The 25326-nt window shown below is 36.9% G+C and overlaps 1 protein-coding gene across 8 annotated transcripts in view; it reads right to left on the reverse strand.

Annotated features, from left to right (window-relative positions):
- LOC306886526 (forkhead box protein N3-like) overlaps positions 1-25326 on the reverse strand; it is a 107273-nt gene that overhangs the window by 58428 nt on the left and 23519 nt on the right. For 5 of the 8 annotated variants that reach the window (XM_079443706.1, XM_079443707.1, XM_079443702.1 and 2 more), the window contains one exon: positions 8462-9018. In XM_079443706.1, coding sequence (XP_079299832.1) covers positions 8462-9004 — 543 coding nt within the window. In that variant the 5' untranslated portion in view covers positions 9005-9018. Of the gene's footprint in view, positions 1-8461; positions 9019-9708; positions 9811-12789; positions 13002-23061; positions 23140-25326 lie in introns of those variants that run through there. The other 3 variants (XM_079443708.1, XM_079443703.1, XM_079443709.1) reach the window with 3 other exon arrangements.

The following is a 25326-nucleotide window of genomic DNA, read 5'->3' on the forward strand; positions in this document are numbered from 1 at the left end:
CAAAAAAGATAGCTTTTGGAATTGTACATTGTTCAAAAATAAACAGTAATATTGTGAAATATTATTACAAAATAAAATTATTATTTTCTATTTTATTACATTTAAAAATGTAATTTATTCATGTGATGAAAAACTTAATTATCAGCGGTCATATATTATTAATAGCAATGTTGAAAACAGTTGTAATGCTTAATATTTTTATGGAAACTATCATACATATTTTCTGGATACTGAATAGAATTGCATTTAATTAAAACACATATTTTGTAACATTTTTAAATGTCTTTACTCTCACTTTTGATCAACTGAATGCATCCTTACTGATGAAAAATGTTGTCATGCCATAGATTTTCTTAGCATATTCATGATGGTTCATGAAGTAACAATGTCCATACACCATTATTTAATAATTCCTTTTAGTTTATTAGTTTAGTACATAAAATCTGTCTATTTCTTCATGAATCTGACTGATCTGGTTTTCACACAGTTATCATATCACTTTAGAGGACCTGAAATATAGCTCACATTACTCTTTGATGATACTTCTGCAGATTTATGAGATTTTGCATGCTTTTAGAACTTGAAAGCTCCATAGCGATCTGTACAATTCTTCCAAATTTCTCCTTTTTGTTGAGGGTGAGTAAACAGAATTTTTCATGTTTTGGGTGAACTAATCCTTTAATCATGCATTCCTTTTGCAGAATGCAAGGTGCTAATAATGGTTTCTTACAACCATTATAGCAAATATAAAACTGCGTAAAAGCCACCCAGTGAACGTTTTCATGTCATTTTAAATGACTGGTCAGTGAGTCATGAGTTAAGTAATGACAGAGCAAGGAGTGCTCTTTCATTTTCGCTATCATCACAACCTACAATAACCATAAAAAACATTGATAGATCCATAGCATTCCCCAAAGTTGCATCAATTGGTCTTATCATCAAGACCAGCCTTATCTTTGCTGCCAAAACTTTAGCTTGGACGTCAATAAGCAAGACATTAAGTTTTAGAGTTAAATCTCCATCCTGCTCTCATTAAATGATTAGTTTACTTCCAGAAAAAAAATTTGCTGATAATTTATTCACCCCTATGTCATCCATGATGTTAATGTATTTCTTTCTTCAGTCAAAAAGAAATGGGTTTTTGATGAAAACATTCCAGGATTTCTCTCTATAAAGTTGACTTCAACGGGGATCAAAGGGTTGAAGGTCCAAATTGCAGTTTCAATACAGCTTCAACAGGCTTTAAACGATCTCAGCCGAGAAATAAGGGTCTTATCTAGTGAAACGATTGGTCATCTTCTAAAAAAAATAAAAAATGTATATACTTTTTAACCTTGCACTAGCTCGACTTCACGCATTACGTAGTCACATTGGAGAGGTCACGTATGACGTATAGGCAGAAGTACTGACCTAATGTTAACAAAGCGAATATGCAAAGAAAGTCAAACGGCCTTTACAAAAAAAAGGTAAAACAACAATGTCGGATAATTTTGAAGATGAAGGAGAAAATGTGAAAAATGAATGAATAGCACAGGTATATTTGTAGCAATAGCCAACAATACATTATATGGGTCAAAATTATCGATTTTTCTTTTATGCCAAAAATCATTAGGATATTAAGTAAAGATAATGTTCCATGAAGATATTTTATTCATTTCCAACCGGAAATATATCAAAACGTAAATTTTGATTAGTAATATGCATTGCTAAAAACTCATCAACTTTAAAGACGATTTTCTCAATACTTCAGATTTTTTTGAACCCTCGGATTCCAGATTTTCAAGTAGTTGTATCTCAGCCAAATATTGTCCTATACATGAATGGTGATGATGATGTATAAATCTCAATTTAAAAAAACGTGACCCTTATTAATGGTTTTGTGGTCCAGGGTCACAAATGAGATGGAGTATTTCGCGCTACCCTACCTTTCTGAAACGAAGTACACAGACGAAGAACTAACGATGCGTGACCTTTCCAATGTGACTATGTAATGCGTGAAGTCGCGGACGTGCATCACAGAGCTAATGCAAGATGAGCATTACTGGTTAAAACGTCTATAAATTTTTGTTTTTGTTTTTTAGAAAATTAATCGTTTCACAAGATAAGACCCTTATTTTGTTTACCAGGGATTGAGTAGAAACTGCAATTTGGGCCTTCAACCCGTTGGTCCCAGTTGAAGTCCACTATATGGAGAAAAATCCTGGAATGTTTTCCTCAAAAATTTTAATTTCTTTTTTCGACTGAACAAAGAAAGAAATGAACATTATGGATGGCATGGGGGTGAGTAAATTATCAGGAAATTTTCATTCTGGAAGTGAACAAATCCTTTGCAACATTCAAATTCCGGAAGGTGCTGACATCCTGAGAGTCAGCGCTCTGCTCCGTGTCCGCTATTGATCGGCAGGTACTGTGGTATCAGCATCAGGATCCCTGGGGGACATGGTGCAGCCAACAAAAGTCAGCCGCGCTAGTGACGTCAAAGGTAGGTTTGCGTGCAAATCTCCCGCAGCTTCCCTCGCAACCAACATCTGTCCACAGGGAACACAACAGCTGGCCAGGGAACATGTCAGCGAGCAGGCCGGCTTTATCTTACATCAACCTGGCTTTCAGAGCAAGGGATAAATCGTGTCACGCGGATCAGCGCTATCGACGTAACCCCTCATGGTTCCATAAAGTTGGGGATTGGAGAGTGGGGATCAGAGAAAAACAAAGAGAGTGATAGATATATATATATATATATATATATATATATATATATATATATAAAAAACACAATGCTCTTTAAATAATTCAACTTCTGAACTCAATCGAATATCCGAGCAAACACCCAGAACATCACCATTACAGTGCTGACAGTACGGAAAACGCTACCCGCTGGAAATGCCAATACGTGCTCTTCCATCCTGTGTTTCTTTAAAAATGGCTCCACTGCTACCTGTTCAACTGCAACTCTTGTGTAACCTCGTGTTGTTGCTATGGAGATGACATCAACAATGGAACAGACACATTAATCATCGAAGCTCCCTCTATGTGTAAACGCCGATGCATGTGCTTGTATGTGAAACAGGCTTTGTAAGGGACACAAGAGCTCTGGAGATCTACCCATATATCCACCACTCAGGTGCCAAGTTCAGATCCTGTGTTCATAACAGTGCCATGGAAACAAATGACAGGGTGTCATTTCTAGACCGCTCACTCTTCACCAGTCACTGTGCATGCACGCTTGAAACCACTAAAGAGTTGCACCACTCTAGTGCACCGAAATTCAGTGCAGAACTCTGCTTCTTATTTCACATACGCAGCAATACCAAGGTCATGAGTTTGATTCCCAGGGAATCCGTAAACTGGTCAAATTTACCTCGAATGCATTACAAGTTGCTTTGGATAAAAGCACCTGCCAAATGCATTAAATATGAATAGAAATATTTATCGAAAAGCAGCTTTTATATAAAGTTACTTGCAGTTAAGTTAAAATATATATTTATCAGTATTTTCACTCCCTGGAAATTGAACCTATGACCTTCAGCTAAGCTACAAGAATTTAAAAATATATATATTTTTTAAAATTATTCAATAATTCTTGGAATAGCAATATTAAAATAATTTTATTTATTAAATAATTTTGAATCATATTTTATTAAAAACCTTTAACTGAGCAAATACCTTATTTCTATGTAAATAAGGGTTATTTTAGGATGTGCCGGATTCATAAATGTTACTGCCACTTGCTTGATATAATTTAAGATGCACTATTACCAGCCAGGGAAGCTGATGGTAAAGAGAGTCATTTTTTTGTGTGTGCACATTTCCTTGTGATTGTTGAAGCAGTAATTTTATACCCGTGTGAAAAATGTATCTTTGGCTGTCTTTAAGCCATTGTCTAGGTACATTTATGTGAACAGGGTTGAACTGCCCCATGCAACACTAATTTTGTTGCCGTAATTTATCATGTTACCTGATTTGCATAATTCCTTTGTGAATCTGGTGCTAAAACAGTGCAGACAGCATGTGCAAATGACGCTAGCAGCGGGTGCAACTCATTCTCAATCCGTAAAAAGCAAAAACAACATTTTCTTGAGGTCTGGATCTCTTAATTTGATTCTCCTTTTGGCCGAAATGAATTATTCCTCCGTAAACCCCTGGGGATTGAGCATCTATCAAATGTTTGTTTATTCAGACTCTTATTTTGCTGGTTTAATTTGCCCCTTACTGTCTCATTATGTAGAGTGATGCATGATTGCATAGCAAATCCACAATGAATCTGAAATTAAAACAGACTTAAAATAGTCATCTCATTCATTAAGTAGGCCAATGAGGCTAGAGAAATTAAATCAAATAGCAAATGAACAGGCATACGGCTAATCATGACTTTGTGACCTAACTGAAACTTTTTTTCCTAAAAAGTATGAAATAAACAACTCTGGAAAACTGGAGCCAACACTAAGTTGTAGAAGTTTTGCCAACATTACTGTTGTCATGCAATGTTAGTGGTGTTTGCTAAGGTTGTCATCATTGTTACTAATTATCATACCAAGACTTGTGGATTTGAAAAAACCCAAGTGATTTGAGTAATGACCTGGCAGACAATAAAAGAACCTAAAAAATATATGCACTCACTTCACATTAAATGAAGACTCTAGAGGCTTTTGACCTGGCACTGTAAGGAACTCTCACCCTAGCAACAACAACACACAACACCATAGCATCATGGCAACAACTTTTGCACATGCAAGGACCACCTAGATCAGGGCTACAGTGTATGAAATCCATTTAATTTTTTCCCTAACTCAGTTTGAATTTTTCTGGATTTAGATTTTTTTTTTCTATTTTCATTTTTTCTAGACTCTGTTTTAATGGTTAAATTTAATTGTATTAATCAAAAAGCATGTACAATTAATTGAAATCATGAACCAGTTTTATTTTTACCAAATTCTGTTTTACATTATTTTTTCTGGATTCCATCTTAATGGCTTCATTAAATATTGATAATCAAAGCATCTCTAATTAACTGACTTTATTTTATATATATATATATATATATATATATATATATATATATATATATAAAATAAAGTATTTATATTGTATGGATGGTCATTTATTGAAACTCAAATGTAAATATTCTAATATTTTGAGATACTGATTTTTGACTTTCATTAGCTGTAAGTTCTAAAAACAAAAACAAAAAACTTTTGAAGTGTTTTACTTTACATGTAATGAATCTAAAATATATGAAAGTTTAACTTTTTAAAATAAGTTACAAGAAAAAATGAACTTTTTCACAATATTCAAATTTTCTGAGATGCACCTGTATATATATATATATTTTGTGACGAGTCGGCTGCCTCCCCCCTTATTATCATCATCACCCCGTCCCGTATTCGCCGCCCTTCACCAGGCTCCCAACGGGAGTGGGTGTGTGTGTGAGAAAGGAGGGGCGCTGAAACAGCCAGGGCTGGCAGCGTGTAATGAGGCGCACCTGATCTGAATAGAGCCTCATCACCGCTGCTGTTTAAATGCTGAGCGCGCCTCTCCTCGAGAGACCGGTCTCTTCCATGCATGCACGCTGGTGTCCTCGTGGGTCCAGGAAGGGAGCGTCGAGAATGGGTCGAGTTCCGCACCCGTACGACAGCTGACGGGCCAGGATGCTGGGCCGTACTATCCCACGGAAACGCCGCGGGCCGAAGAAGGACGAAGCTGCTAGAAGAAGCCGCCGCCCCTCGCTCCCCGGTCCCGAGAGGGGAGCGCATGCGGCCGCCGGACTCCGCCCCTTACCTGGACCCTTTTTTCCAGAACTGCCCTCCTTCACAAACCCCGCAGCATGACGAGGACACCAGACCCCCTGTTTATTTTTGGTCACTTTTACCCCCTTTGGACACTTTTATTTTATTATTTTGTTTAATAAAAGTTTAATAAAAATAACCCACTGTGTTTGTCATTTGCTCCTCCCGCCACTATATATATATATATATATATATATATATATATATTTGTTTTTTTTCCCTTAGAAATGCTGTGTGTATTTACATTTTTATCTGCTAAATAAATTATTTTAAATAATTGTTTTGGTAAATACTGTTTTAAAAATAATGATATTATTTAAAATAATTTAATAATTAATTAAAATAATTGTATTATTAGTGGTAGTAGTACTACCATTACATTAAGTACAATTTCTGTTATGGTTTCGTCAAGTTAAACTGAACTTTTATTTTGACGGGTTGCTGTGAAGACCTTTAGGTTTCTGTTTGTATGTAATATGACAATAGTTTTCTCAAAAGAAACAATAAAATGCTAATTAAGTGATGTAATGAAGTTGTTTATGTACTCATATATTGTGGCGGCAGAAGCTGAAAATGCTGTGAGCCTCATGCACGCATTAGTATCTGTGTAGTAAACGAAATGGCGCGTCTGCGCAATTCATTCACACAGAGACACACAGAACATGCAGGATTCATATTTAACTAGTATTTTAGCGGCTAGTCCATACAGTGCTTTGAATTAAGTGAACTGACCTACTTTTGATGTATCCATCCAAAATTTGGCAAATTCCATGACATTCCACGTTATATAGTAAATTCCATGATTCCGTCGGTGATTTCCGCATAGCGGAAATAATAGGGCCCTACTAGATCACCCTAGCAACCATGCTGCAACATTCTAACAACCAGTCACAACAACCTAGCATCATGTTTGCAAGTTTTTCACAGGCAACACCGTCGAAAAACCACTTAGACCACCCTAGCAACAACCTAATAACCATGCACAAACGCCCTAGCATCATATTGACACGTTTTGCACAAGCAAAAAATAATCACGTAACCACCTAATCACCCTAGCATCCACTCACAAGAACATCATCTTCACATTTTGTTTAATTTTTATTTTTAAAAAGAATATTGTTTCATTTTTGTTTTTATGCATTTCCTATGTGTATAATAAAGAAGTTTAAACTTCCCTGAGATATTATAAGGCTCTTTGTGCAATAAAGAAAAAAAAGAAAAGGAACCTTTAATTCCAAAAAGCCCAGAGCTCAAACTTACACTTCATTTGAATAAAGAAAAACCAACTCGACACTGAGTATCAGCAAGGCACAAATACATTTTGGATGGCAAAGCTGTTAAATGAAATTTGATGAGTGCATTAGAAACAAGCTCTAAAATGATATCTGGAGTCGAGTCGAACATCACAGCAGATGAAAAACAGCCCCAGTCCATTGAGGGAAGATTTTAAATTGAATTTTAACTCAATATTAAGCAATCCTAAACAAAGAACATGTGGATTGAATTCCTCAAGTTAAATATTTTGACCAGGTCAACCAAAGCGAATACACAAAACACTCATTCTGCAGCGAAAATGTTGCTCTTATTATTGGGGCAGGAGTGAAGGGGTTAAATCTGGCAACACTATACTAGCATCAGTGGATTAGCCATTCCCAGCCAGAACACTTTCTCACACACATACACACACAAACACATCAGTTTCTCTGTTGCTACAGCAACAGCTTACTTTCCATGTCAACTGCAAAGCTGTTTCTATGGAGACACATATACAGAAAAAAATCTTTGCTCCACAGCCAGGGACCAGATGGCAATGAACTGTAAGACTCACATGGAATGGCTTTACTGTTCTGACTAACTTGCAGACAGAAGCACACCATAAACACACGCACGCACACGTGCGCACACACACACACACACACATCAGTCAATACTCTAATGAGTCCCAATTCATAAGTTCCATCCCCTTATCAAACAATTATAAAATGTTATTTTATAGGAATCAATTCAATCAACAAGTCACACCCGTGAATATTGACACATTCTGCACACTCCTGCAAAGCCTCTTTTAAAAAAGCAGTTAACTACACAACAACTTTTTTTTTTTTTTTTTAAACAGGCCAAACCTTTCAAACTATATTCTATTATAACATTTGGTAACACTTTGCAATAAGGTTAAATACATTAACATTATTTAATGCATTAGATATCATTAACTAATACTCAAAAACAAACACTGTTCATGGCAATTTTTTAATTTATGATTAACAAATAAAAATGGAAAATTTCTCAAATTGATTCACAAATCATTTTATGAATCGGTTCATTGCTGATCTGAACATTCTGATTCACTGCAAATGAACTGAATTCCCAGCAGCACCTGACAAAAGCATTTATTATTGCCTCGTCTTGCAAATCTATAAGGCTTTATAAGCAAAAAATGTGAACTACAAACGTTCTGTTTAGCCTGTTTGTCACAGCTATTTTTATTTTTTGTAAAGCAGCTGTTTTCAGGCTACTGAAAAATGTCAAGCAAATGTTTGGTACTGCTAAAAAAAAAAAAGTGAAGTCAAATAAAAAGTGTAAAAATGAAATGAAAACTAGAGCAAATTATGGTCAGCGCTTCCCACTCTGCAATTAAAGATTGATGTTTCGATGCAGAGTGGTTTTGGCATGCTTACCTGACTCCTGTCTTTGTCCACTTTCTTAAAACACTTATTAAGGGACAGATTGTGCCTGACTGAGTTCTTCCACCCCGTGGGGGCGTTGGCAAAGTAAGGGAAGTGTTCCAGGATCCAGTTGTATATGTCTTTAACTGGCAGTCTCTTGGAGGGGGCCTCTTCTATGGCCATGAATATGAGGCAGCTGAAGGAATAAGGGGGTTTGCAGTTCGGGTTCTGCTTGGCGTCGTAAGGGAGGTCCGAGTGGGCTGGGGAGGGCGGGGTGTCATCGTCCAAGTCCTGGACGGGACTGACGCTCCTCAGCACGGGGTCACCGAAGCTGTTGAGCAGGTTCTTGCTCTCGTGGAGCCAGTTGAGGTTAGTGAGTTCCTCGTCCTCCATGCTGCCCTTCTCCAGTTTGATGGTGGGAAGAGCCAGGTCCATCTCCTCGGCCTCCTGCAGGGCACGTGTGATGGAGCTCGCCTGATAGAACTGGCTCAGGCCACTCGCGACGCTGACCCCGGAACTTTCCGGCTTCTTACTGGGAGGCATAACCGGACCCATTTAGACCAAGGCTCCTACGGAAGACACCAAAGAGAACACAATCACAGAAGGTCAAAGATGAAATTGTAACACATTAAGAGCACCATTTGGGACAGTGCAAGAGACTACGAAGCAGGCTTTACACAAGATATTTCTCAATCCGAATCCGCTATTGTACAAGTTAACAGACTGACAGTCTTGGAGGATGACTAAGATCACTTGATGTTCAGATCACTGCAGGAAGCCCTTTTTTCCATCCAAGGGACAAAACATTCTCTGAGAGCACAAAAGAATGAGACTATGAGAACCATCTTACTCTGTCAACAGCAAGAATGCTCTCGGAAATGATGGAACAGCTATCGAGCAACCGAAGACGCCTTGCTGTAGTGTGAAATATTTCAAGTAAATGGAATATAACGCTCAAGGTCATCTACAAAGGATCTGCTCTGTTTTATGTTCTCTCAATTGCTCTTTTTATAGTTGCCATATACAGATAAAAGTACAGATATCAATACATATATAATGTAACAAATAGAGATACAGTAATGGAATGATAATTTCTTATCATGATTATAGTGACCAAAATTATCAAGGTTGCCAGTATTATCAAGGTATTGTTAAAATGTGCTGGAAATTTCCAAAACGTACTGACATGATAATTGATTAATAAATGATTATATGTATGATTATAAGCATAAATCAAATACGGTTTTAATGATACTTACATTACTTACTTAATGTAAGCAATCAAAATCAACAAAAGAGCAATGATATGCAAGTGCTATAACAAGCCTCAGTTAGCTTAACGCAGTACACATAGAAAGGGTTTTTTTTTTTTTTATCAGGAGGGAACTTTTATTTTAAAAGTCAGTGAAAGTGATTTTGTGCCTCTTTGGGATGGCACAATAAAGTGACGTTCACTTCCAGAACGCAAGTTTCTAGAGGGCACATAAATCTGAATTAATGAATTTAGGTAAAGGGGAGCAGAGCCAGTGGTGGTTTTGTAGGCAAACATCAATGCCTTGAATTTTATGCGAGCAGCTATTGGTAGCCAGTACAAACTGATAAAAAGAGGTTTGACGTGCATTCTTTTTGGCTCATTAAAAAATTAATCTTGCTGCCACGTTCTGGATTAATTGTAAAGGTTTGATAGACCTGCCAAGAGAGCATTGTAATAGTCCAGCCTGGACAGAACAAGAGTTTAAAATATGAAACGGTAATACTAAACTTGGGGAATTTTATCATGATTTATCGTCAAACCGGTAATGATGAAATAAGACAGTAAAATCATGTGACAATAAGAAATGTTTCTCAAACAACAAATCAGCATATTATAATGATTTCTGAAGGATCATGTGACACTAAAGACTGACGTAATGGCTGCTGAGAATTCAACTTTACCATCACAGGAATCAATTATTTTATGTTTATTTTCTGTATATTATAAAACATTACATTTCAATTGTAATAATATTTTACATTGTAACAGAGTAAAATCTGATTAAATATTTATGCATTACTTCATATTCATAAGCTAAGTCTTGGCCATTTTAAGATGTCACCACAACCAGCACAAATGACAGCCATAGTATAGTATTACTAATCTAAAAATTACTGACTATTTCAATACACTAACCCATAAAGAACTGGGTGTGACAGAGGGGAAAGATATTATAGGGGCATGTCAATCACTGAATCAAACACTCCGAACATGACACCAGAAAAACAGTCTGCGACCTTCCCTGTGATCTGTCACAAAGATCAATTTATGTGGCGCTGTCTCTCCTGCCTCGCTCTTTCGCTCAACACACCCGGTCCATCTGCAAAAGCAATTACTAGAAAGTCACCATCAAACAAGATACTGCTTAAATTACACATAAAAATCTAACTCTGATTCCCCTCTTCAAAGAGCAGATTATGTTTTTCTAAAACAACAAGACCTCTGCTTTACACTGATTGTCATTCAGAAAAGAGAAATACTTAAAGATTACACTTTAGCGCTGCAGAGAGAGCAGCATTTTGAAGAGGAACGAAATCGCCTCTTGTTCAAACCAGCCATCCGCACATTGAAATGCAACGCGGACATGAAAATCACTCATGAAAAATCAATGTACTGCATCTTTCCAATGAGGAGCGCTCATCTCACTCAGCCTCCGATGGGGCGCTCCGGTCCCGTGAGCCGCTGCACAGGAAAATTATATTACAGCTGACAGTAAAGTAATTTAATTGCACTGTTGCTATGACAACGCAGGGCTCTGTTTAGGCCTAATTTGCTGGCAACTGCCAATTGTGTCCCGAGAGACCCGAAACATCATTCTTGACCATTATTTTCGACTTCAAAGAAAGTTTTTACAAAATACTTCTTAGTATCACACGATAAGGAAGAGCAATGATGTGAATTCTCTTTTCCTGGTTTATTTTACAATAAAGTTTGCTGTCAGGTTAACATTTACAAGAAAACATGCATTTAGCAATTTCAGTAAGCTCAAAATGTGAGGGTCATTTTGAACATGGAAAGCTAATTTGCAACACTTTGCTCTTAGAATATCCTCAAAATGCAAACTTTTGCACTGGCTGTTAACGCCATCTGCACCAAAATGGCCCAAAAGAAAAGCATGCATACTGGATCCCACACAAGTTATTGTTGTGAATGACACATTATACTCGATGTCCAGGTTCAGGTTTGTTTCTGCAGGATTGTGTTTCTCTGGCAAATAGCTGTAAATGTGCTCCAGTCATGCGTCCAGATGACAGCAGAAAGCCAGATCACAGAGGGTGGGTTAAAGCTACAGATAATTAGGCATGATGCTCTGATCAGAGCCCAAATACCATCTGCCTGTCTAAATCAACATTTATTTGGCAGCCTCATCATAAATCAGTGATTAAACACATGCATACATTCAGTTTGCATTTAATATAGTCATATACAGTACATCTGCATATGCAAGTGACTGGCCGTTGGACTTGAATAAATTAACGTCCACCCGTGTCTGTCATGTGTTAAACTGCATAACGATATTCTATAATCGGCTATGTTCATTTACATGCCAGTATGAGTGACATAACAAAGACAGCACGATGACAAAGAACAGCACTTTGTTCCCTCATCACCCATCTTAACATCTGACTATTAACCACATGCACGAGTGCCAAGAGAGATCCTCTATTCAACACGCAGACGCGGACTGTCCTGATATTACAAGCCAGCCGACTGCCAAACTGTCACTGTTTTGCTCGCTTGATTGGGAGAGCTGCGTTAAAACAAGCACGAAACTCATTTAAAGTGGGCGAAGAACGAGTAATGAGTCTATTCATGCTGGTAATAAATCGCTCACTGAGTCACTCAGCCACAAAAACAAGAAAAAGTCAACTTTATGTGCAACTTGACTTCTAATATGTCACATTCTCAACAAATTAGACTAAACTAGACTTTTACAATGTCAGAAGAAAATGCGACTGGTGCAAAATTCGTTAGTGGTTGCCAGGATGATGCTAAGGTCAAGTCAAAACCTCCTCAATCTTCTTCTCTTTTCATGCAAACCTGGCGATGAACTAGACGTCAATGGGGTTTAAACAAGAGCAGCTTCCTAGAAGAGTTTGTTTTGTTGCTTGAGGGTAAAAGTATAAAAAATAGAACCACACTGTAATAAATAATCAGATTTAAGAATACTTTGACAAGTCCTTCAGCTTTACATCAAAACAATTGCCATCCATCCCACAAGACTCCTATTTCCTTACTCACATCACACTTAATATCAACCTGACATATAAATGGGCCTTTGAGAAAGTAAAAATAAACTCTGTACCTGCTCTGAGATTTCATTCATAAGCTTGGCGTAGGCTTCTCTCAGCTCTTGTGACAAACACTTTGCTTCCCTCTAGACAGAAACACATTTATATGTAATCTCACACCATGCTACCCATATTTCCGAGGCACTCCAAAGTATGTAATAGCTCTCTTTTGAGGGCATAAACACTCCACAGCCTACGTCAAAATCCCGGCAAGCCTTGACTCATCACAGTGTTTACCTGTAAGAATTCTCTCAAAGGGTGTGACCTGCGGAGGCTCCTCCTCCAGTGGAATCAAATTTCATGCCCTACTATCCTAACTGGCGAAGCCCCGCCCCCGGCATGTCTGATTGGACGCAGGCCCACGAGCTGCAGAGACACGTTTCAGCGAAAACAGAGACAAGAAACGTCATTTACATGAGAAAAACAAACTTAGCTGGAGGACTACTGGCATTTTCTTGAAGCCGGTAATCAACATATTCGAAGCTATGAAAACAAATCCAGTCTTGGTCTCGGCTCGAACAAAAAAAGTCTTGTGCTGTCAATACTCAAGGAATGAAGGAGAGGTGAAAGGTCACGTTCTCTCCGCCGCAGTGGCAGTAAATAGCTGCACTCAGCCTGTTTTTAAAGCAGCTCTCTTATCACTCCGCAACAGAGAAGTGGCAGGTAGAGATTTCATACGGCTCAAAGCGAAAACCATGTCCAACTCAAAGCCTCCACTGAGCAGACACAAAACAACCACTCTGCGTTCAAATAGCCCCAATTACACGAGAAATAATCAAAGGGCTTTAATCTTGGCATGAAAAAACATTACAAAAGTTGCAGTGAGTCTTTTTATCCCATTTGAAACTACAGCTTTTAATTACAGCTGGTCTGTGCAGCTCTCTGCTCACAGTATTGTTATGCCCAGAGCCAAGTATTGAGCAAGAGTTTCCACAGCTTAACACGGTTATCATGGGTTAGTACTTGCAGAAATGATATATAACCACCCTTTTGATTAATCGACCCTAGTGTATTTATTCAAAGCCAAAACACCTTTTGCACAGACAGTCTGTGAACAACTTCACTATGAGATGTTGGTTCACACAAGTGACTCAGAGTTGTCTGAGCATAACTTTCCTTTCATTCTTAACCAGGAATGCTTCATGTTTAATACAAGCTCAGGTATGTTCAACAACATTCAGAAGGATGTTTGGCAAAATATGTAAACTTATAAAAAAACGTTTTGAGACGAAGTTTAGTCTTCTCTCTTATCTGCCCAAGAGCAAAGCCTCATTTTGCCCTCTGTGAGAGCAGACGATATCTTAAACTGTATCTAAACACATCTGGTATATTTATGAATGGCTGGCCTTTCCAGTGTTGTGGAAGCTACTTTGAAACTATAGCTTGCCAACCTACACTTTAAAGCAGTCACGGTACAGCTAAGTTACTAACCACTTATAAAGAGAAATTCTAAAACAGACAGCTAGTAGCATTTAACATTTCTAAAATAAAAGTTCTGAAGAATGTTTACACATTTAAAAACACTATATGCAAAAATATATATTTTTTCATAATATATTTTATAAAACAATTATTTTATATACATGTTTTTTAAACATTAAAAAGAGACATCTTTTTCTTCATTTGTTTTCCTTAATATTTACAAAATATAAATATATTTTAAATATTAAATATTATACTTGATGCATTATAAAAAGTATATGAATATAAATATTATATACAAATATTTATTTAAAATATAAATCAAAATATGTAATTACACATGTAATTTAATTGGGTTATAATTTTTGGTAGTTTTTAAATTAATGAAAAAAATCTCAAAATGGTGACAGCAACAATTTAAATTTAGACATACATTATATATATATATATATATATATATATATATATATATATATATATATTTATTTATACACACACACACACACACACACACACATACATACATACAATTCTAAAATTCTATGTAGATTCTCAAATTGGTCAACTGTTTTTTTTTTTATCAATTCATTTACATGAACTCTCCAAATGAATTAATTCCCTAGAATGTATCAGATGTATCAGTGCTAAATATAAGAGTGCATCTGATTACTGACTTAACTCTCTCTGCAGTAAAACCACATGCAAATTACAATGTGACATTGAAAACAGCAATGTAGCTGTTGTTGCAGTGTGGTTGCGCTACACTGCTACTAGTTAGGAAAAGACTCTTGGAAAAGCTACAGTATTTTGAAGACAACCAAGCGACTGTCATGCTAATGAGAAATGTAGTTAAATCAGTAAAATCACTCCATTTAGTCTCAAATGCTCCTTTGCCCCCTCTGTTTACTAGAACAAAAGTACGGTCAAAAAGGAAGTACTCTTATAGTGAATTCCGCCATTTCAGTAGTACCTAAATGATCCTGTTCTAATTTAAGCACACTGGATTTAAGATATGATATTCTAAAATAGTTTTATCTCACAGCGCCCAATAAGCAGATTACCACAAATGTTCAACCTAGTAGCCGAGAGCTCATTAAAGAAGAAACAAAGACTCGATAGTGTCAGAGGCTGCATATATTTTCCCCACAGAGGTCATTAGGGTAGATTATGACTGTTCTGAGGAGATAGAAACTCCAATTCCTGCTGGTTTCAGCTCTGACTGGGCTGCTGCCCGCGAGGAGAGCTTCAGTCAGGCTGCAGCGGCAACTGTGTCACCACACTTACTCCGAGGCACATGGGCGTCCGTTACCCTGGTAACCGGAGGATGGCTGGGACAAAGTGACAAGCTGTGTTAATTCTTTCACCCGTGAACCCCAGAGGATCACCGCCATTTCTCTTCATTTCCAGTGGATTCGGAGACCCCATTAAAACTTTTTATTTTTTCTTCTAATTACCTTATTTGATACGTCAGAGGGAAAGAGAGGTACACATTGAACAAGAGCTTTGAATAAATGCTGTAATAGATCTCCATACAAGTACAAAGCTGTGTTCAGCTATGGATTTATATCCATAATGTAATCATGCTTAATGGATCTCAATCACATCTACCAACCCCCTCATGAAGCAATGCAGCCTCCACCATGACCATTCTGACAGCAGCGTGAAGAACTCAGGTCAGCCTCGCTATAAACAGCAATGGACTTTTCTTTGTGCTTAGATCACAATCCTGTGGCATACTAGATACCCAGACAACGAGACAGCTAGTTTGTAGTTAGTAGTGATCAAAAATTTCTAAAACATATATATGTATATATATGTATATGTGTGTGTGTGTGTGTATATATATATATATATATATATATATATATATATATATATATATATATATATATACACACACACACAGTTGAAGTCAAAACTTTACATACACCTTTCAGAATCTGCAAAATGTTAATTATTTTACCAAAATAAGAGGGATCATACAAAATGCATGTTATTGTTTATTTAGTACTGAGCTGAATAAGAAATTTCACAAAGATGTTTACATGTAGTCCACAAGAGAAAATAGCTGAATTTATAAAAATGACCCCATTCAAAAGTTTACATACACTTGATTCTTAATACGGTGTTCTGAACGATCCACAGCTGTGTGTTTTTTGTTGTTGTTTGGTGATAGTTGTTCATGAGTCCCTTGTTTGTCCTGAACAGTTAAACTGCCTGCTGTTCTTCAGAAAAATCCTTCAGGTTCCACAAATTCTTTGGTTTTCCAGCATTTTTGTATGTTTGAACCCTTTCCAACAATGACTATGATTTTGAGATCCATCTTTTCACACCGAGGACGACTGAGGGACTAAGTTTGCAACTATTACAGAAGATTCAAAATGCTCACTGATGCTCCAGAAGGAAACATCATGCATTAAGAGCCTTTAGAGAAACTTTTGAACAGAATGAAGACGTGTATATTTTTCTTGTTTTGCCTAAATATCATATTTTTTCATTTAGTACTGCCCTTCAGAAGCTACAGAAGATACTTACATGTTTTCCAGAAGACAAACTGTCTTTCCTTCTGGATCACCAGAGAGTGTTTGAACTTTCTATGATAGTTGCATACGAGTCCCTCAGCTGTCCTCAGTGTGGAAAGATGAATCTCAAAATCATACAGTCATAGTTGGAAAGGGTTCAAATACACAAAAATGCTGGAAAACCAAAGAATTTGTGGGACCTGAAGGATTTTACACAGTATTATGGGTGTATATATTAGGGGTGTAACGGTACACAAATATGACAGTTTGGTACGTACCTCGGTCTTAACGTCACGGTTCAGTATGATTTCGGTACAGCATGGGGAAAAACTAAACTTTTTTTTTTTTTTTTTTTTATAAACAGTGGTTTACTGAACAAGTTGCTCTGTCTTTAAATGCATTCAGTTATAGTTGAAATTTTCTTAGTGATAAAAATCTACCTCAGCTTATACTTAAAACTATAGGGAGCCCTTTTAAATTATAAGGTTACAATTAGGCCTAACAACTTAACCCAAACTTAAATTTAATTATATTTATTTTTAAATAGATGATCAACACACAAAAACAATTGTATGCAAACATGTAAATTGCACATAATGCAGTTTTTAAATTAACTTATGTAAATAAATTATGTAACTAAATAATACAATTTCTAGGCTATTTGTTCAAATATATTCAATAACACACTGGCTGTCACAGCATGTTTCATAACAGATTAATTTAAACATACATTAGATAATTAAGACTAACAGGTTTAGTAAAATATAATGAGTATATGGTGTAATATTTGGCAAAATTCTCCTCTCTAGACTTCATTTCTCTAGTGAACTAACGAGCTGTGGACACATTTTATTTCCACACTGTTTTGTTGATGTCTTTCCGCGGTTGAAACACTGATTGAGCAATTACATGAGGCATGAGCTGTTCAGTCATGTTTATTTGCGTTAAAACTAGTAGTACAGATGAAGGAATGATCGCGTTCACTCGCGCTCCGCTCTGCACAACTCTGTGTCACGGCTCAGACATGGGAACCGGAGCTGATCGCGGCCGCTCGAGTCAATGCTTGTGTTGGGTTTATACCAGCACGTTTCTGAACCATCCTAGAAGCGGCTCTCCGAAGCGTTTATACAGCGATCTGTCATGCCACATCAAAAACGGCATTTATTATATGAATTTCCTGAAAAAAATTAAATACTGTATTCTGAATACACACATATACATATATATATATATATATATATACACACATATATACACACACACACACACGTATCTATAAAGCAAATGAGAGGAAAATACATATTGTATTGTCCCAAGTTTAAAATAAATATTTAAAAACATTATTCAATTAATGTTTTAATAAATACATTATTAATGTCAATTAAAGTTATTATTTTTTATAAAAATGCATAATAAAATTTTACAATTTTGGATTTACATAGACATACATACAGGTCCTTCTCAAAAAATTAGCATATTGTGATAAAGTTAATTATTTTCTGTAATGTACTGATAAACATTAGACTTTCATATATTTTAGATTCATTACAACACAACTGAAGTAGTTCAAGCCTTTTATTGTTTTAATATTGATGATTTTGGCATACAGCTCATGAAAACCCAAAATTCCTATCTCAAAAAATTAGCATATCATGAAAAGGTTCTCTAAACGAGCTATTAACCTAATCATCTGAATCAACTAATTAACTCTAAACACCTGCAAAAGATTCCTGAGGCTTTTAAAAACTCCCAGCCTGGTTCATTACTCAAAACCGCAATCATGGGTAAGACTGCCGACCTGACTGCTGTCCAGAAGGCCATCATTGACACCCTCAAGCAAGAGGGTAAGACACAGAAAGAAATTTCTGAACGAATAGGCTGTTCCCAGAGTGCTGTATCAAGGCACCTCAGTGGGAAGTCTGTGGGAAGGATAAAGTGTGGCAGAAAACGCAGCACAACGAGAAGAGGTGACCGGACCCTGAGGAAGATTGTGGAGAAGGACCGATTCCAGACCTTGGGGGACCTGCGGAAGCAGTGGACTGAGTCTGGAGTAGAAACATCCAGAGCCACCGTGTACAGGCGTGTGCAGGAAATGGGCTACAGGTGCCGCATTCCCCAGGTCAAGCCACTTTTGAACCAGAAACAGCGGCAGAAGCGCCTGACCTGGGCTACAGAGAAGCAGCACTGGACTGTTGCTCAGTGGTCCAAAGTACGTTTTTCGGATGAAAGCAAATTTTGCATGTCATTCGGAAATCAAGGTGCCAGAGTCTGGAGGAAGACTGGGGAGAGGGAAATGCCAAAATGCCTGAAGTCCAGTGTCAAGTACCCACAGTCAGTGATGCTGGTGTTGGTCCACTGTGTTTTATCAAGGGCAGGGTCAATGCAGCTAGCTATCAGGAGATTTTGGAGCACTTCATGCTTCCATCTGCTGAAAAGCTTTATGGAGATGAAGATTTCATTTTTCAGCACGACCTGGCACCTGCTCACAGTGCCAAAACCACTGGTAAATGGTTTACTGACCATGGTATTACTGTGCTCAATTGGCCTGCCAACTCTCCTGACCTGAACCCCATATAGAATCTGTGGGATATTGTGAAGAGAAAGATGAGAGACGCAAGACCCAACACTCTGGATGAGCTTAAGGCCGCTATCGAAGCATCCTGGGCCTCCATAACACCTCAGCAGTGCCACTGGCTGATTGCCTCCATGCCACGCCGCATTGAAGCAGTCATTTCTGCAAAAGGATTCCCGACCAAGTATTGAGTGCATAAATGAACATAATGGCCATTCTTTTATTGGTCGGATGAAATATGCTAATTTTTTGAGTTTCATGGTTTTCATGAGCTGTATGCCAAAATCAATATTAAAACAATAAAAGGCTTGAACTACTTCAGTTGTGTTGTAATGAATCTAAAATATATGAAAGTCTAATGTTTATCAGTACATTACAGAAAATAATTAACTTTATCACAATATGCTAATTTTTTGAGAAGGACCTGTATACTGTGTGTACATATATACACATATATATCAGCACCGACAACAAACCCATGCATTCGAATTAATGCTTCGAAATAAACCAGAGACCTTTCTGACACCAGTTACGATCTTCAACCATTAAGAAACCACCACCCAGGACAGGCCTGCGTGGGGCCAGAGGGGACAAACAGTGATAAAATCAGAATGGCTGCAGCTCCCAACCCAGCAGAAATGAACCGCATTCGATGATAGTGAATCTGACAGAGCTGCTGCGTTGATGCATATGACCTGCTACACCGCAGAGCCTGCTTTTATCACACCGCAAATCAAATGGACCCAGAGCTTTTAAACCATGTGGACACACATAGACACACACCTTGACATTCAAATTCCCTCAGAATTCTCCTCCCATAGGTTTCTATCTTCTCCGTGACGCTTGCCAGATGGTGAGATTGTGCGGCGGTCGAGCTGGGCTGAGGTTTAACATTTCACAGAAGGTCAGTGAACATAGTGTGATTTGAAATCCAGCAGCTTTATCTCTATTGTAGAAACCGGCCATCTCCCCATGAATGCCACTGCCCTGCTGGGGCTCAGCTAATACAGCAAAGCATCCAGGCATGAGAGTACAGGCTAATCTAATTCCAATGACAGAGGCGCGAGCAGAGAAAAATGTCCGCACAACTCTCCAACACATGTACAGGCATATCTCGACAGGAAACACGGGAGGATGATGGGTAACTGTATCCTAGTCACCACGCTCAACCTGGGGCTTGCGGTATGATGGAGTAAGTCCCTGTTGTTGCGAGCATTGGCTCAGGGCCTGCGGGGAACACCTGCGAGACCGGAAATTGAATTTGCCAGTGTATCGTGACAAGGGAAACCCAGTTAGCAGCAGAGTCCAAGGATGCAGGGCCTCAAGGGGAGAGGGCACTTAATGAAAATTAAGATGCTGCTCACCCAAACCACTCAATTCAGCTGATCAGCAGGCCACAATCGAATACAAAGTTTAGAAAGACCTACAAAAACTTTTAGAAACAAAAAGGGTCTGACTAGCCTGATGTCACTGAAGAAGGTTTTAAGCTCTTAAAATAACTTTTTTTTTTTTATTATTAAGAAAGCTACAGCTGAAAAACACATGAAAAAAAAAAACTTCAAAAAGTTTTACTAATTTTCAAAACCAGCACTGACTGACAGGTGAGTGTCCAAAACTTTCAACATTCAAATGCATTATTAAACAAAAAGTCTTGCTAGAAAAGTCATGCAGTCAGTTACCTGAATAAAATTAAATAAAAATACATTGAAATGAGGTATAAAAATTAAATCTTGGGCTGTGTATGTATATGTATGTGTATATATATATATATATATATATATATATATATAAATAAACATGAAAAGGAAAGCCTTAAGAAAAATTATTATTTTATTATATCTAGCAATCATGCTAATAATAATTTAAATAGATACATTTAGTTAGTCAAATTTGATAACTTTTTCCATTCCACTGAAGTGCTGTAGTACCACAGCAACCTCACTATACAGCAAAAAATGGTTCTTTATTGAATCTAAAGTGCTGCAATGAACCACTGAAGAACCTTCATTTTTAAGAGGGTATGTGCTGGCGGGGGAAAGGAAACTTCTTGCTGTTCACTCAGGCCACTCTAACAGGCTCCTAATGAAAGTGTGCCTCACGGGAACTCTTCAGTTGTAGTTTTTCTTTCTTTATTTTTCTTCAATCCCAAAAGGAGTGAGGGATCAGAGTATGGCTGCTTTAGGTTTAATAGCCGCGTTAAACAGGCACAAACTGTCTCGCTGCGCGACGCGTTTCATTAGTAAACAGCACTCAAGACGGCATTGCCATTTGGTACAATAACACGTAACAATGCAATTAATGGTGTTACATGCGGGAGGGGCCGCGGTCTCGGGTGCACTGGGAAGATTATAATTGTTCCAGTCTGACTACCTCTGGGAGCCAGAGAGAGAGAGAGAGAGAGAGAGAGAGAGAAAGAGAGCAGCAGCTATACTGTACACCATAAACAGAAACATAAGCACTCTTTCAAACCGTACTGAGCTGCCTCAATGCATACTGCCTTTTAAGCCAGCATCCTAACCATCTTGAAACCTTGTGACTTATTTGGAATGGCCTAAATAAGCATTAACCAAACAATACAACTCCTCACAGATCCTCATGGAAGACTCAACAGGGTTTTCATTTCAATAGGGTTTGGCGAAGGCGCTAAACTATTTAAAATATTGTTTTATTTCAGCTTTATTTTAATTAACAAAAAATAATAATAATTAAAAAAAATCTAAAATTGTAATTGTTGCTTTGTCAAATAATTGAAATTTTAAGCTTACGTAATAAAAATTACTGAAATAAAAAAAATTTTTTAATAAAAAACTAAAAAAAATGGCAGCACACAAAAAAAAAAATCACTAAAATTTAAACTACAATAAAAATGAAAATATAAAATCTAAACTGAAAATATGAAATATAAAAGCTAAATATTATATTACAAAATATAAAAAATAATCTTTAAAATAACCACTGGTTCTGATCCCACTCCTGCACCCTCCTCCTATCTATCTATCTATCTATCTATATAATTACATTTAATATAATAATTTGAAATAAAAAAGACTGCAAACACACATAAAATGTGCCATTTGAAAAATGGTCTCAAGCATAAAAATACATACAATTTGGGTGAAAAAAGTAATTACACTGAAATATTTACTTCAAGTATTGAATACAATATTAGTTTCTTATTCTTCCTATTAATATACTTCTTGCAATGCATTCTGACATTGCATCCTCTGTGAATAACACATGCACTGCTGCCTTAGAATTTGACTAAAACAAGTTAATTTAGGATGCTCTACGTTTTGGAACAAACTTTGCCTTGATATGCTGCCTCACTAGGTTTCAGAGCAAAGCGATTGACTCTAAAACAAACAGCAACTGCACAGACACAGCGTCCTTTTTCCACAGTCTCAAAGGGGAAGACAGCACGCAAACTGCTCGCTCTTAAATGAAAGTATATTCGTCCCCAACCGCAAGCATTTCGGAGCACATTCCTTTTGATCTACGTCTCCAATGTCTTCCAGAGGAGTCAATAAAAGCTACACACCGGCTCCTTTACGAGCCCTGCAGATATATATTAGAGGGATCTTACTGATTCAAAGCACAGCCATAAACACAATGGCAGGCCTGGCTCAGTGATAAGCCTCCCTTAGTGGAGACTGATGTTATCGGAGCGAGCACTGGACTGAGAGAAGGTTGAATGGATGTTGAAGTCCTTCAAGGGAAAGAGAGAGACCATCAACTCAGTAAATTACAGTTCAGTGTAGGACACAACTCACACACACGAGTACATCACGGCCCAGCAAACAGATTCCCAACTTTCCGCAGAAATCCTGCTAGATGAGGTTGTACAGCAGTCTTAATCTTTAATCACCAAGCCTGGATCAGAAACATTCATTCCCGCACCGATGATAATACCGTCTCCTGTACCTCAGGATCCACCTCTAATCACTCAGCATCCTCCTCCACAATGACAAACAGGGACATAAACAGAAACAATACATACACGTTAATGCCAATTAACCACATTATAGTTATGATACATACTAGGGCTGGGTTTTAACACAAATTTCATGATTTGATTATGCTTCACACGTTTGCAATTCAATTCGATTCTGATTTTGATTCGATTCAGTATCAATTATTTTGGCTATATATCAGGTACAGTACATGGCAAAGTTTCTTAAGAAAAAAACAAATCTCTCAACTAATGCTGTAAAATATACATGAGTCAGTTGGTATTACATTATAATATTGAAGGTTAAAATTAGCTGATTTGTATACAAACACTACACTCAATAAGTTTTTATAATATTGAAGTTATAACACTAACTTTAAATTTCATAATTATATTTCTACTCCATATCGTTTTTTAAATATAAATATTTAAATAGTGGCTGTCATAAAAACTTAACAGATTTATTTAATTATAAAAATTATAATGAATATGTTAGCAAATCTATAGAGTTTCTAGTTGACTAATGAGTTTATTCTAATGAGTTACATGATATTGTTTACAAGCGGTTACATTGACGTCTTTCTGCGGTTGAAACAATAATTAAGTGAGTACATGAGACAGAATACAGATTTTCGGTAAGTTGTACTCCTTTTAAAATACCTTTTTTTATAAAGATTTATTTTTGGCATTTTTGCCTTTATTTTGATAGGATAGTTCTTTTAACATACCCTCGGATGTTTTTTCTAGGGCCGGGACTCGATTAAAAAAATTAATCTAATTAATTAGAGGCTTTGTAATTAATTAATCGAAATTAATCGCATTTTAATCGCATATAAATATTTGACCTGAGAACAGTGAGAAGTAAGTTTTTTTATATGGATTTTTAAATTTCCCATCCACAGGGCCAACCAAAGCGGTCTCATCAGCTTCTTTGTCCATGTTCACTGTGGTTTGTTTTTGTCTGTTTCTCAATATGCGTTCTTCAGCGATCTTGCGTCCTTGTGTTCTCGTTAACCATCGAAGTTCAGTTCCAATTCTCAAGAACGCAAGTACAGAGGATGCATGAAAGTGCCCGGATATGTTCTTGAAACTGAGGATGCATCGAGTGCAGACTTAAGAGAATCGAGCCGTTAGAAATCGCAGAAAACGCTGTGGGCGGCCGGTGTACGGAAGCCTGTAAGCTTTAAAGTCGCTCTCACAAATACTTAACGGCTCTTCAAGTTGAAAGTAAGCATTTATCGTTTTGTTTTGGTTAATTTTAATAAAGTTATAAGACCCGGAGAAAGTCTGCATTTTTATTGGCATATTAAAATTAATCTTAACAGTAAAACATATAACGCTGTAAAATAAAACAATACAATTATATGAAAGTAATATCTATAATAGTATGAAATGTTTTAATAAGTTATGATATGACATTTTGTAATATTTATTGTTCATTGGCCGTTTCTTATGCTGAGACTATGCGGTCAGTTAAGCAGGAATGCAGTACATCTCAGTTCTCATAAGTGTGCGTTCTGTGTTCTCGCGTCCTTCCGAGTTCGTTCTTCCAAGGAAGCTTGCCAAGACTAGGGCTGGGTATCGTTCAAAAAATTTCGATATCGATACCGATACCTTGAGTTCGATACCGGTTCCTGAACGGTACTTTTTTCGATACCAGTTTTATAAAATCAGTTTTAATAAGATTACATTATCTGAAAAAACTATTTTTTTTAGCTTGTTGATATTTATACAGACTCAAAGTCTCATCTCCTGAGCCACTGCACAAAGGAACAAAATATATCCAACACAATAAATAAATAAATAATTTTAATAAAGTTCAAATTGTTTTCAGTTTACACATCTGTTAGGCTACGTTTACATTAGTGCATGTTCATTTTAAAACACATAGCTCAGACAGAATCATCATTTCTAGGTTAAAGACTTCAAGAAATGTAAAACCTTCATCCACTTTCATAAGTGGGTGTTTTATTTTCTTTCACCATATGTTTTATTGTTATTAAATTCTGGTGTAGTATGTCTAATTATTTGAATGCATAAAAACAACTTAGTTTATTTAAATTTATTCTTAAAATAGCCTAATGAA

The sequence above is a fragment of the Barbus barbus genome (assembly GCF_936440315.1).
Source record: "Barbus barbus genome assembly, chromosome: 20".
Lineage (NCBI taxonomy): Eukaryota > Metazoa > Chordata > Actinopteri > Cypriniformes > Cyprinidae > Barbus > Barbus barbus.